The sequence below is a fragment of the Protopterus annectens genome, chromosome 11.part0 (assembly GCF_019279795.1).
Source record: "Protopterus annectens isolate FY-2018-M chromosome 11.part0, PAN1.0, whole genome shotgun sequence".
Taxonomy (NCBI): Eukaryota; Metazoa; Chordata; order Ceratodontiformes; family Protopteridae; genus Protopterus; species Protopterus annectens.
In genome coordinates this window covers 1,093,915,798-1,093,930,796 of record NC_056745.1, presented here as the reverse complement: position 1 = coordinate 1,093,930,796, position 14,999 = coordinate 1,093,915,798, and the positions used below count along the sequence as shown (strand labels likewise).

The 14,999-nt window shown below is 42.0% G+C and overlaps 1 protein-coding gene across 1 annotated transcript in view; it reads left to right on the top strand.

Annotated features, from left to right (window-relative positions):
- TMTC2 (transmembrane O-mannosyltransferase targeting cadherins 2) overlaps positions 1–14,032 on the top strand; it is a 1,891,588-nt gene extending 1,877,556 nt beyond the window's left edge. Inside the window, exon 12 of the mRNA XM_044088436.1 lies at positions 12,478–14,032. Coding sequence (XP_043944371.1) covers positions 12,478–12,657 — 180 coding nt within the window. The 3' untranslated portion in view covers positions 12,658–14,032. The remainder of the gene's footprint in view (positions 1–12,477) is intronic.
- Positions 14,033–14,999: the final 967 nt, after the last annotated feature.

Genomic DNA, 14,999 nt, shown 5'->3' with positions numbered 1-14,999 from the left:
AAGAGAGCATTTCTGCTGAGAATGCCAGGATTGCCCTCAGTCCAAAAAGAGACTCCGGGAATTTTTAGACTTGTCTCAGCATAGGCCTGTAGTTTTACCCCCTGTCCTAGATATTGTAGATGATATATTCTTGGAATCAAGTCTTACCCCTGATACTTTACCTCCAGCTCCTAGAAACCCTGACAGGTACTACAGAGTATCTGATGCTCACAAATTTCTCTTTAAAAATCATACTGTGGATCCAGAGACCATTTCTCAGGGACCTAAAGGTATTAAGGCTACTACAGCTAAACACCCTACCCATTCGGACAGGGATTCTAGGGCTTTAGACAGATGGGGTAAGAAGGTATATACCTCTGCAACTCTTGCCATCAGGGCTTTAAATTGCCAACTTCACATGTTGAAGTACCAGTAGCATATTATAGAACTAATTAAACAAAAAATGTTGTTGATTCCTGATTGTGCAGAGAATAAAGATTTAAGAGTTAATGCATTCTGCAAACCAAGTTGGTAAACATACTTTGCAGTGTGGTTTTGATGCCTTAGAAGCATCTTGCAGGGCTGCTGTCACTGGGTCTGTTCAGAGAAGGCATGCTTGGCTGAAGGAACAAATCTTGCCAGACCATGTCAAAGCAAACTTATTAGATGCTCCATTAAACCAAGAATGCTAAATTTCTGCAAACTGTTAAAGATTTCTTACAGGTACAGCCACCTAGATTCGGTAGACATTGGCCTTCAAAAAAAATGGTCCTTTCCAGTCCTTCCCAGACCTTCTCAGTCCAAACCCAGGGGCAACAGACCGCAAAGAGTACAGTCTGAGGGTATGCACAGATCTAAACAATGGAGTGCTCCCACCTCAAAAACAGGGAGTGGTAAGCCACTCTCTTATGGAAAAAGTTCACAATGACTTGTCCTTCATCCTTCCCAGCCATGCCCAAGTACTTGCACCCCTAGGAGGAAAACTCACCTTGCATGCACAAAACTGGGAATACATTACCCAGGACCGATGGGTCTTAAGCATTGTATCCCAGGGATACAAATTCTACTTCCACTCACTGCCAACCCCAAGCAGATTGCCAGACCTTCCTCCAGACCAGTGGGCAGAGGCCCAAAGCAAGTACTTTCTCTTCTCAGTATCAGGGCTATTCAACCTGCTCCAACAGAGCAAAGGGGACAGGGTTCTGCTCCAGACTGTTCCTGGTGCACAGAAAAGAGAACTCTTGGTATCCTATCCTGGATCTGTCAGTTCTCAACACCTTCCTAGTGGTACCAAAGTTCAAAATGCTTACACTCCAGCAGCTGCTTCCTATGCTAGCCAGGGACTCCTGGCTGGTCACCCTAGACTTAAAAGAAGCTTATCTGCACATCACCATAAGGGAATCTTGCAGGAAATATCTACATTTCAGGGCAGTCTCTGTGCACTATCAGTTCTCTGCACTTCCCTTTGGCTTATCTACTGCACCCAGGGTATTCACAAAGTGCCTGGCTCCAGCCATTGCATACTGCAGGCAGAGAAACATTCAAATTTACCCATACTTGGACGATTGCCTGATTCAGGCAGACAATCAGGAATTGCTACTTCATCACCTGGCATTTATAAAGAGACCCCTAACTTCTCAGGGGTATACCATCAATGAAAATAAATCACATCTGGTACCCAGCCAAAAAATTGTATTCCTGGGAGCAAGCTTGAACACAACTTCCCAGATGGCATTCCTCACTCCAGAAAAGCAGGTTTATTAGACAAATTACTTCAAACTACTGGCCACCCAAACACAGCTATCTGCAAGAAAAATACTGCAAGCCCTACGGTTCATGGCATCATGCATTCTCCTAATTCCATATGCAAGACTGCATATGAGGAAACTTCAATGGTACTTAAAAAGTCTCTGGTGTCAACATTCTCAGAACCTGGAAACAGTGGTTCCTATCATTCCTTGCCTAAGGACAGAGTTCCTTTGGTGTGCAGAGGCCTGCAACCACAACAAGGGACTCCCTTTCACTCACCCCCTGCCACCCAAACCCTGACAACAGATGCATCAGACTATGTATGGGGTGCTCACATGGCAGGCAGATGCATTCAAGGCAAATGGAGCCCAGGACAAATGCACCTGCATGTCAATCAAAAAGAAATGTTAGCTGTACAGAATGCACTGACAGCCTTCAAATACCTTATCCTTCCAGGACAACTCTTGATAAACACAGACAACACCACAGTCATGTGGTACATAAACAAGCATGGGGGAACTCATTCCTACCCACTCTGCAGGTTAGCCATGGCTCTGTGGAACACAGCCTTGAGCAACCAAGTGCACCTGCAAGCTCAGTTCCTGCCAGGCAAAGAAAATTCACTGGCAGACGATTTAAGCAGAAACCTATTGGACCCACATGAGTGGAAACTGGAACCCAACATATTCATGCTTCTAATCCACAGGTGGGAAACACCAGAGGTGGACCTCTTTGCTTCCCCCCAAAACCATCAATTGAGCAAATGTTGCACCAGAACTCCCCACAGCCAAGCATGGAAAGTGGATGTCCTTTCCTTTACATGGGAAAATCTCTCTATCTATGCCTTTCCCTCTCTGCCCCTCCTCTCGAAAGTACTACTCAATATCAAACAGGACAAGCCAAGGACAATCCTGATTGCACCAGACTGGCCATGCCAGCACTGGCACCCACTTTTACGCAGTCTGACAGCAGTGCCACCCTGGCACCTGCATCAGACCCCCCCCCCCCTCTGCTGTCCCAGCAGAAAGGCCAGATTTTGCATACTTAGCTGCAAACCCTGAACCTAGCAGCCTGGCTTATTCCCTGAATGTATCACCGCCAACACTCAGCAAACAGGTGCCGGATGTCATCCTTGAGGCCAGGCGGCCTAGTACTAAGAAATCCTATTCAGAAAAGTGGAAAAGATACTGCTCTTGGTGCCACTCTCAGGGTAAGGACACAACCGTGCCCACCTTACCTCATATCCTAGATTACCTAGCAGAGCTGCTCCACAAAGGCCTATTCTTCTCTTCAATTAAGATTCATGCCTCTGCTATCTCAGCTCATTACAACACTGAGCCACCTTTCTTTTCTCACCCTCTGGTCAAACAGTTCCTGAGAGGACCTAACAATTTAAGACCCATGAGGAGAAATCCCACTCCAGCCTGGGACCTTAACTTTGTACTAGAGAAGCTCACGCTTCCCCCTTTTGAGCCTGCTGCTACAGCAGAGTTAAAATTACTGTCTTGGAAAACAGCCTTACTTCTAGCCATCACTTCAGCAAGAAAAGTGTCTGAGTTGCAGGCCCTTATGGCTGTGGAACCCTTCATTATCTTCCATGCGGACAGGGTTTCCCTCAGGACTAACCCATCATTTATGCCCAAGGTGGTATCCAGTGCGGCTTTAAACCAATCCATCCATTTACCCACCTTTTTTCCTAATCCACAGAATAAAGGGGAAAGGATCCTGCACTCATTGGATGTGCACAGGCAGTTTAGGTTCTACCTTGACAGGACTAAACCTTTCAGAAAATCTAACCAGCTGCTAGTTACCTTTGCTACAGGGGCAGAGGGCAAGGCCATTTCAAAGCAAACCATATCCAAATGGATAGCACACTGCATCCATTTCTGCTACAAACACCATAGAAAACCTACCCCGCAGGGGATCAGAACCTATTCCACTAGGGCTACCTCAACCTCTACAGCATTTCTCAGGGGAATCCCTACCAGGGACATCCTGGAAGCTGCAACCTGGAGTTCTGTACAAACCTTCACCAAGCATTACCACTTACCTATCTTTTCTAAATTCAGAGCTGGATTTGCTACAGCAGTCTTACAAGGCCTACTAGCCAGCCCTAAGACTTCTTGACTGCCCCCACCCTTCCTCAGCTTTGGGAATCAACCCAAGTGTGATGACTGCAACAGTAAAACACGAAGAACATAGTACAGTTTGTACACTTACCATAAATGTAGATGTTCAAGTGTATTCACTGTTGCAGTCCTGGTTACCCTCCCTCCAGCCCTCTGACTTATCTATACTTTCTACCTATCCTCTTTTTTAGCCATATCTTATGGCAATGGTATTTACTTTTTACTGGAAATGTTCCACACCATGTAATTGCTTTCTATTTTGGGGGCTCCAGAAGAACTGATGTAATGGTGTCAGCTGCATATTTTATACCCCTGACGCCCTAACATCATGGCAGAGGTGACAGAATCCAATGCAGAAATCCCAAGTCTCTGGTATTCGGGCCGACTGAGGGCTACCTGCAGGAGATAACCCAAGTGTAATGATTGCAACAGTGAATACACCTGAACATCTACATTTATGGTAAGTGTACACAACTGTACTTTACAGTTCCTTGGCTAACACTATTAGATGAATGACCAAATGTGGAAGGTGTAATTATTGCTCGTACATACTTTTGGGTGGAAAGTTATGTTTAAATTTGGTTAAACAAATATATTTTTACCCAAGGAATGAAACATGTAAGTCAAGCATTGTAGTTTACATTGCCAAGTGTTCCACCTGTCCATCATTTTACATTGGCAAGATGGAAAGGAAGCTAAACAAAAGGATTTATGAACACAAATATGATATGAGATGTTACAACATTAACAATGCTTTGCACAGACGCTCCATGGTTTGTTCACCCTTCACTGGTTTTAAATTTGCTGTGTTGGACATCATTGAGTATGATTTCAGGGGTGGTAATTGGGAGACTAGATTAGAATACCAGTAACTGCATTAGCAGTTAAGATGAAATATGACAAATATTCCAGGAATCAATGACCATGTGTTCATTGCCCCCTTGTTAAAACTGAGGGCATCCAAATTATAATAAACAAGATGTTCATCGTGTTACACTGCTGCAGTCATTACATTTGGGTTATCCTGCCGTCAGGCAGTTCCCCAGTCAGTCTGAGTTCCAAAGTCTTGGTCCGGTGTCGGTTGCTGTCGCCTCCTCCCAGACATCAGTGTGACAGGGGTATATAAGATGCAGCCGACGCCATTTTCTTCAGTCTTTCTTGCCCCACGGTGCCCGAAGCAAAAGCAGTTCGCAAGTGCCGGTCGGCCGTCTCCTGAGATTTTCATTCCAAATCCAGAACTGAAGTCTTCTACAAAGCTAAGTACCCCATTGGGGAAACTTTTTCTTGCCTCAGACCAATGTCAGTAAAAGTTAATAACTGTATTTCTTGTGGGAAGCAAATACCTCATAAGGATTTCCATTCCTATTGTATCCCATGCCTAGGCCCTGACCACGACGTCACTGGTTGTCGGTTTTGTGCTAGGTTTAACAAGCGTACTATTAAACGTCGGTTTGATTTTGCCCGACATTATTTTGGTAGAAAATTCAATTCTATCATGCCGTCGGAACTTCCGATGACCAGAATACACAAAAAGCGCAAAGACAAGGATAGGCATCCGAGGCCCAAAACTGATGACGAAGCCTGTTCTAGGCCAGTCGCCGGTTCTCCGGTTTTCAGCGTGGCACCTTCGCAGCCTCTGACGACTGCTTCTGTAGAACCACAAGCTGCCTCTGACTCCCACGTGGAGATGGCTGGGCCTTCAGATGCAGAAGTTCTTCAGCCTACCGAGACTAACCTTTCAGAGGGATCCGGAGTAGCTGAGCAACCCACAGCTACAGAGAGTGTCTTTAGACTTACTCAGTTAAGCATTAAACCCTCAGCTAAGTCTAAGCCTCCTTTAAAGTCAAAGAAACAAATACAGCATTATCCAGGACATGTCTCCATGCCTAAGAAACAAATGCTCAAAATGGCTGAAGACCTAATCACTCTGATCAGGGGGTCCCATCCCCCTCCTGATAAAAGGCCTCGACAGGATGCAGACTATGACTCATCCGACCAGGTGTCCATCTCTTCTGATTCATCCTCAGACCTAGGATACTCTTTACCTCCTTATGAGGATTCTGATGCTGAGGAATCATTCCATCAGCCTCACCGCCTGAGGACTACTCCTTTGGGGAAACCCTACATACCATGCGGGAGCATTTCCACTGGGAAGGCCAAAATTATTCAGAAGCCAAGAAAAGGCTCAGAGATTTCCTTTTATTACCTCAACACAGACTCCTTGCTATTCCACCAGTGTTAGATATTGTGGATGATGTGTATACTGAATCCAGCTTAAATCCTGATTCCTTACCTCCAGCCCCTGTTAAACCTGACAGATACTACAGAGTCCCTGACTCACATAAATTTCTGTATAAAAGCCTGGTAGCGGATCCTGAAACTATTTCTCAGGGACCCAAAGGAGTTAAGGCCTCATCAGCCAAGAATCCAGTTCCCTCTGACAGAGATTCCAGAGCATTAGACAGATGGGGAAAGAAAGTTTATACGTCTGCAACTTTAGCAATGAGAGCCTTAAATTGCCAGTTTCACATGCTAAAATATCAGCAATTTTTACTGTCTCAGTTAAAACAAAAAATGCTTCCAGAATCAGATCATCCTAATTTTAAAGAATTGCAGGATTTATTGCATGCAGCTGAACAAGTGGGAAAGCATACTTTGCAATGTGGTTTTGATTCTCTAGAGGCCTCCTGCAGAGCAGCAGTTACAGGCCCTGTCATTAGAAGACATGCTTGGTTAAAAGAACATACGTTACCAAATCATGTTAAAGCAAAATTATTGGATGCACCTTTGCAGCAGGATATGTTATTTGGAGTTAAGGCAGAAGAGGAATTAAAGAAAATGGAGGATAAGGCAAAATCTATGCAAACAGTGAAGGATTTTTTTACAGGTTCAGCCTCCTAGATTTAGCAGAAACTGGCCAACTAAGAATTGGTCCTTTCCAATTACAGACAGACCTCAAAGGGGAAGATACAGACGTCCAAGAGGTAGAGGTCAAACACAAGGTCCTTACAGGCCTCGACAATGGGTTGCATCAGGCCAGAAAGAAGGGGAAGACAGGCCCCAACCATATAAAAAGCAGCTCCAATGACGTCCCACTACAGCTGCCAAACAAATCCTTCTTGGCACCCCCCTTGGGAGGGAAAACTGGCACTCTTCTAACACAATTGGCAAATGATCACCAAAGACAAATGGGTTCTCAACATTGTATTTCAAGGTTACAGGTTCCACTTTCACACTCTGCCAAGGTTAAAAGGAATGCCAAATCTGCCACCAAATCAATGGGCAGAGGCTCAAAAACAAATTACAGCACTCATGGATATGAGAGTTATTCAAAAGGTACCATCACAGGAGCAAGGACAAGGATTTTACTCAAGAATCTTTCTGGTACCCAGAAAGGACAAAGCCTGGAGGCCCATTCTGGATCTTTCATCTCTAAACACTTATCTGGATGTTCCGAAACTCAGAATGTTGACATTACAGCAGCTTCTTCCCATGCTGGGCAAGAAAGCTTGGCTCATGACTTTGGACCTCAAAGAGGCATACCTGCATGTCCTTATCAGACAAAACTGCAGAAGATAGCTCAGATTCATAGCTGGTTCAATGCACTACCAATTCTCTGCACTGCCCTTTGGCTTATCTACTGCGCCCAGGGTCTTCACAAAGTGCCTGGCACCAGTAATTGCATTTTGCAGACAGAAAGGAATTCATATTTATCTGTACCTGGACAACTGCCTGATTCAAGCAGAGAGCAAGGACATTCTTCTAAAGCATCTGACGTTTGTAAAAAAGTTATTAAATTGCCTGGGGTACACAGTAAATGAAAAGAAATCAAAACTAGTGCCCTCACAAGAGATTATATTCCTGGGTGCCAGCTTGAACACAATGGCCCAGATGGCTTATCTCACGCCAGACAAACAAGAACAACTGACTCCATACTTTCAATTGATGGCAACAAAGACCCAGCTCCCTGCAAGAAAAATTCTGCAGGCCTTGGGTTACATGGGATCCTGCATACTACTAATTCCGTATGCCAGACTGCATATGAGGAAACTACAATAGTACCTAAAGAATGTATGGTCTCAACACTGTCAAAGTTTGGAAACAGTTATACCACTAATCCCTTGCCTTCAAGAGGGGTTTCAATGGTGGGCTCAAGCTTGTCACCTCAACAAGGGACAGCCTTTTACACAACCCACAGCCAGGCAAACACTGACAACAGATGCACTGGATTACGCCTGGGGAGCACACATGGCAGGTAAATGTATTCAGGGCACGTGGCCTGCAGAACAAAGGCATCTTCACATCAATCAAAAAGAGATGCTAGCCATACAAAATGTGCTTATAGTTTTCAAGGACCTGCTACATGCAGGACAACTACTACTAAAGACAGACAACACCACAGTTATGTGGTACATAAACAAGCAAGGGGGCACTCACTCCTACCCCCTATGCAGACAAGCTATGACCTTGTGGAACACAGCTGTAAACCTTCAAGTTCATCTGCAAGCACAATTCCTGCCAGGAGAGAAAAACACACTGGCAGACGACTTAAGCAGAAACATCATGGATCCCCACAAATGGGAGTTGAATCCACATATATTCAGAATGATAACACAGAAATGGTGGAGCCCGGACATAGATCTGTTTGCATCACCAATAAACTGCCAGCTACAAAAATTCTGCACAAGGAGTTACCATCCACAAGCATGGAAAGTGGATGCCCTCTCATTCAGCTGGGAGAACCTACAAGTATACCCTTTCCCACCACTACCTCTCCTGCCAAAGGTACTCATAAAAGCCAGGCAGGAAGAGCCAAAGATGATACTGATTGCACCAGACTGGCCATGCCAGTACTAGTACCCAATCTTAAGGAGCTTAGCACAAGAACCACCCTGGATTTTGCCTCAAATCCCACATCTGCTGACTCAGCACAACAAACAAATACTATACAGCCAGCTAAAGACCTTAAGCCTAGCTGCATGGAGGATTCCTTAGTCAAGCAAGCAATGCCTCTCTCCAAAGCTGTTATGGATGTCATTCTGGAGGCCAGAAGGCCTAGTACCAGGAAAGCCTATTCGGATAAATGGAAGAGATTCTGTGCCTGGAACCAAGCTCACAGCCTTGACCCTCTTGTCCCAAACATTCCTCAGATAGTACAATACTTAACTGAGATGCTGGACAAAGGACTCTCCTTCTCATCCATCAAGATCCACACCTCTGCCATATCTGCTCATTACAGCACAGATCCACCAATTTTATCTAATCCTCTGTTAAAACAGTACCTCAGAAGGGCTAAAAACATAAGACTGCCCCGTAGAGTACCTACTCCAACTTGGGACCTCAACTTTGTTTTGGAGAAGCTAACTTTACCTCCTTTTGAGCCAGCCAACACAGCAGAATTAAAATATATCTCTTGGAAAACTGCTCTGCTCCTGGCAATAGCATCAGCACGAAGAGTTTCAGAATTACAGGCACTAATGGCAGTGGAACCTTTCCTCATTTTCTACCAGGACAGGGTGTCTTTAAGAACTAACCCTACTTTTATGCCAAAGGTGGTATCCAGTGTGGCTCTAAACCAAACTATTCACCTGCCAACTTTTTATCCTAAACCACAGAATAAAGGCACTCTTTGGACATTCACAGGCAGTTACACTTCTACTTGGACAAAACCAAAGCTTTCAGAAAATCTGAGCAATTATTGGTAGCATATGCTGCAGGAGCACAGGGAAAAGCCATTTCAAAACAGACTATTTCAAAATGGATAGGACATTGTATACGTTTCTGCTACACATACCATGGAAAACCTGTACCTAGCAGCATTAGATCTCACTCCACCAGGGCAACAGCCACTTCAACTGCCTACCTCAGGGGAGTACCTATCAAGGATATTTTGGAAGCAGCAACTTGGAGTTCTGTACATACCTTCACCAAGCATTACCGTCTGCCTCTGTACTCTAAATCCAGAGCTGGCTTCACCACTGCAGTGCTGCAGGGCCTTATAGCCACCCCTAATGCCTTATAGAACCAGCCACCCTTCCTCAGCTTTGGGATTCTACCCAAGTGTAATGACTGCGGCAGTATAACACGATGAACATAGTACAGTTTTGTCCCTACCATAAATGTAGATGTTCGAGTGTATACACTGCTGCAATCCAGGTTACCCTCCCTCCTTCCCCTCTTTCTGGCTGGTATGTACCTATGTCTTCTACCGTTACTACCTATGGGGAGTATTTGCTGGTAGCTGTAAGTTGTGTTTTGCTTTTCTTATGTATGTTTTATTAGCAATTGGAATTGCCTACCTATTTAGAGGCACCTGACATCTGGGGCAAGAAAAACTGAAGAAAATGGCGTCAGCTGCATCTTATATACCCCTGTTGCACTGGCATCAGGGAGGAGGCGACAGCAACCGATGCCGGACCAAGACTTTGGAACTCAGGCCGACTGAGGAACCACCTGACGGCAGGATAACCCAAGTGTAATGACTGCAGCAGTGTATACACTCGAACATCTACATTTATGGTAGGTACAAAACTGTACGTTTCATTTTTTAACTCGGTATATTGGTAATTCATTAATCTATTATGTATGATTTTGTTGGTACTTTTTATTTTAATAGTGTCCTTTTTTTGTATTTCAACTAGTAGTAAATTAATATGTTTTACAGGATTTTTAGTGTTTTCAATGTAGGCTGTTATAGTGGCATGACAAAAAAGTATGTGTTTTTAAACTCTTTTAATATAGTTGTGCCGATTTTTATCTTGGCATTAACCTTGTTTTTCTTTTTATAAAAATATTTTCATTCAGATTATTTTAACATGTATATTTCATCATGTAGATCCTTGCTCCGTTTTTCAGTAATGTAGGTTTAAGCAAAATGTTTTTCAATTGGGTTATTATTATTTAATTGATAAGTCCAGAAAGGAGTGCAGTGAGCCAAAACAGGAAACCCAGCGAATAATATCCACTCGATTTATTAAACAAAAACACCAACAGATATCAATAAACGCTTTTAAAACACAGCAGAAACACGCGTTTTCATCCTCAATATTCGGACTTCATCAGATACATAAGAATTAAATCATTAATCCCTTATATATCCAAATTAAAATCAATTAACCAATAGAATATTAACTCAGCATTTAAAAGGGCTAACCAAACATTCTCTCTGGGCTCATAAATATTCATGATTTGATATTAAATATATTACATTGCTTATAAGATGCTTACCAACTCAATAATATTGTTTAAAACATGAATTCATATATTTCCATATAATTATAAAAAATAAATACTTAAAAACATTTAATAACAATAATATAAATATATATATATATATATATATATATATATTCACTGCACTCCTTTCTGGACTTATTGGTGACTTTTGAGTGCTTTTCACTTTGTTTTTATTATTTAATTGATGTATGTTAATTGTGGTAGTTATTTAGATGGTACTAACATCTGTGGCATAGCTCTGATGAAGTCTTAGATAGCAAGATGAAAATGCTGCTGTTAGTGTATGTGGCATTAAACTTCATTTATTTGGGTTTTTATGGATTGCATTAAAGTTTAAATTTATTCATAGCATTGTCCCATTTCTTTGATTCATTCCAGCACACTATTTTTTGGATTTTATAAATAACAAAAGTTTTAGAGCTACCCTCCCCCATGACTGCTTTATTGATGGCTTGCCTCATCAGATAGCCGCCCTCAGTGAGAAGAAAATAAGTGGGTCATTTGGCTTTATTTGGGACTAATGATTGGCAGGCAGCAGGGACAGAAAGCACTCAGTCACAAAAATAACCTCCTTTTCCAAATGTTGCGATCACTGAAGTGGTATATATGTAAGTTTAGGTGATGTAGGAGGCATGCTTCTTACACAGGACTGGAGGGAGGCTCAACCCTCATGCCAGGGCACTTAATTCAAGCAATGCCTTTACTTTGTATGTTTTTGTTGACTTTGATTGTCGTAGGTATATGCTATTGTGATATGAGAAGTCAGGTGTCATTTTGTCACAGTAAAAACATGCATAGTTAGTCACTGTATTAAAATAATCCACTGGTACAAATGATACTTAATCTGAAACAAATTCATTGGTAGTTATAGATAAACAAGAACTTCTACAAGCTGCAAATACACCACTGCCTTCTTTAGTATGTTAATAGCATTGTTTTTCTTCAGACAGTGGAGCTATAACTAACATAAAAATTACATATATGCCCAAACTAAAGTGCATTGTATAGAAACTAATAAAATCATATGTTTATATAACCTTTTTTGACATAAAATAAAAGCAACATAGAAAGGTACAGCAAGGTTACTTCATATACACTTGGTGTGTGCTCAGCTCAATGAGGAATGTCAGTTCCCAATAACAGTAGCCATTATTTTATTTTCAGTTCGAATATGTGACTTTTCACTAGCATGAAGTCACTTTGAAAAGGCTTGCATATTATCTTTGACATTTTTATTTAGATTGTTTTCATAACACGTCTATAAAAAAGGAAGAAACTCCTGAATGAACCATAAAAAGTATTGTGTTTTACTTTGACTTAATTGAAATGAAATTAAAGGTTACAAAAGTGACATGTTCCTGTGCTCTCTCCGTCTCTCCCACAGTATCCAGCGGCACTAATGAACTTGGGAGCCATTCTTCATCTCAATGGCAAACTACAGGAAGCAGAAGCGAACTATCTTCGTGCTCTTCAACTCAAACCAGATGACAGCATTACACAGTCAAACCTCCGGAAACTGTGGAACATTATGGAGAAACAGGGTTTCAAAACATTGAAGACATGACAACTGCAGTGTAATAATAACCACTATAAATGATAAACTGAGACATACTTTAGAAGCTCACGCCCACAGGCTGTACACTGTGTGGTCATGCTGGGCTTTCTTGAACCAAAAGGCATAGGTCTTTTTGAAGAAAGGGAGTAGTTCTATTTGTCCTCCTTTCCACATTGCTATCTGTGATGGTAACTCTGTTAGGAACTGTAAAATGATTTCAAAGAAAATAGCCAAAAATCTAATGGTTTGAGCTACCCTAACACCCACTAACGTTAATCTTAGAAGAATGCACAGAATACGAGGATAGAAAAGTCAGGTTCTGCATTGACAAATAAGCATTGCTTTACTGTTATCTTGAGTCTGAGGATTTACATATTTAATAAATATATATGTAAGATGGTGCATTATTTTGCCTAGAAGTGCACTAGTGACTTTTAGCTCATAGATGTACTATGTATAAAATATATGAGCTAAAGACAATATTGTGTAAACTGTTTATCTTTGAACTGTATTTTCAGTTAGAATGATGAACACTTTTTCAGGTGATTTGTTTTCATCTAAACAGTTGTCTGAGGCAAGTTCAACTTCTGCTGTATAGAAGAGAAGAAAGAAATGCTGTTGCCCAATAGTTATGCCACCCTCATTGGATTATGTTCATTGGAATATATTTTATGTAATTTGTTCATGTATTAGAGGCATTCATATGGTGTTGATTTGTCTAAGTATATTTTTTGTAAGGTTACAGTTATTTATGTTTTTCCCTAGACGAGACATAACAAGAGCAAATTTCGAAGGCATTCTGAGAAGTAAATAGTCTGCATTCATTAATTAAGGCTAACATCCTTTATGATTAGAAAAAAAAGTTGAGACAGTTGTAGATATATCAAAAACTGAGTTTAGAGAAATGCTGTTACTAATGTTGCACAAGGCCACAAGTATTGTAGACTTATTTATTACTCCACGGTTCTTCGTGCTTTATTTCCTGAAAGTGACTTGAACTGCAAACAATGGAACTAAGTCATTACTTTCAAGTGAGACACAATGCGTAGTTATAATAAAGAAGTCTTTTTTTAACATTCACAAAACAAATGGTATCCCTAAAATTATGTTTTTTACATGCTCAAAACAAATGGTATGCTATAGAGTACTTTTTTTCTGAATTCAAGAAAAATTACTCTTATCTGCCATGAACTTTGGAACTCAGGTAATGCTTTTATTAAAAGGCAGCATTCTTAGCCTCTGTGTACATAGGACATTTTACATGCACAAACAGAATGCCACCTTATAGGTTCAAAGGAAGGTACTAGGCAATCGGCCCAAGGGCCTACGTAAGCCTAGCTAACAAGGTTCCCTGGCCACTGTCGAGCAAAGACAAAGAAGTGATCCCCGGGGTGTATTTCCTATTTCCCATCCACTCATCAAGATTTTTCTTGAAGAGTGCTAAAGAAGAACTTTGCTTGACATAGATGGGTAGCCTGTTCCAGAGTATGGGAAGTCTCTAGGACAGGAATCTATCCCTCCAGCATGTCCTATTTACTGTGGTGACAAGGTTCAGGTCCCTAGAGCATGTAGCTCGGAAGGATTGGGATTTCTTTAGGTGTAGCATGTCCAACAGCTCTGGGTTTGACATAACTTTATATGTTAGGCAGAGATCACCTCGGAGTAGGCGATATGCTACGGAGTAAAGCTGGAGTTTTTTGAGGCAATCAGTGTAGGGCATTTGTTTGAGGCCAGTAATCCTCTTTGTGAGGTACTTCTGTGGCCTTTCCAGCTACTGCAGATGTCTTGTGAGGTACATTACAAAAGGGACGTTGTACTCTATAATAGGTCTAATGAGTGTCGAGTATAGGGAAACAATGACCTCTTTTTTCCTGGATGAGAACCCTTTTATGATGAGGTGTGCCATGTAGAAGGACTTCCTGACTACTGTGGTGATGGGACTATCAAAGGAGAGTCTACTGTCCACCTGGGTCCCAAGGTCTCTTATCACACATTCATTGTTAAGTAGATTGCTGCCTATGTGGTAGTTCATGGGTACAGAGTTTTTATCAAAGGGGATGACACTGCACTTTTTGGCATTGAGCTTGAGGCCATGGCTCTGACACCAGGCATCTGTCTCAGCAAGGCCCTTCTGTAGGATGTCCACATCATTTGGGGACTTGACTATGGCTCCTAGTTTGCAGTCATCTGCAAACTTCATTAGCCAGAGGCCTTCTGTATTAGCCTGTACTTCAGAGAAGCAGATACCAAATAGGAGAGGTCCCAGGACTGAACCCTGTGGTACTCCACTTGTCACTGCTTTGAGGTCAGATTTGGAGTCTGCAACTTTTACAGTGTGGGTTCTGTCAGTG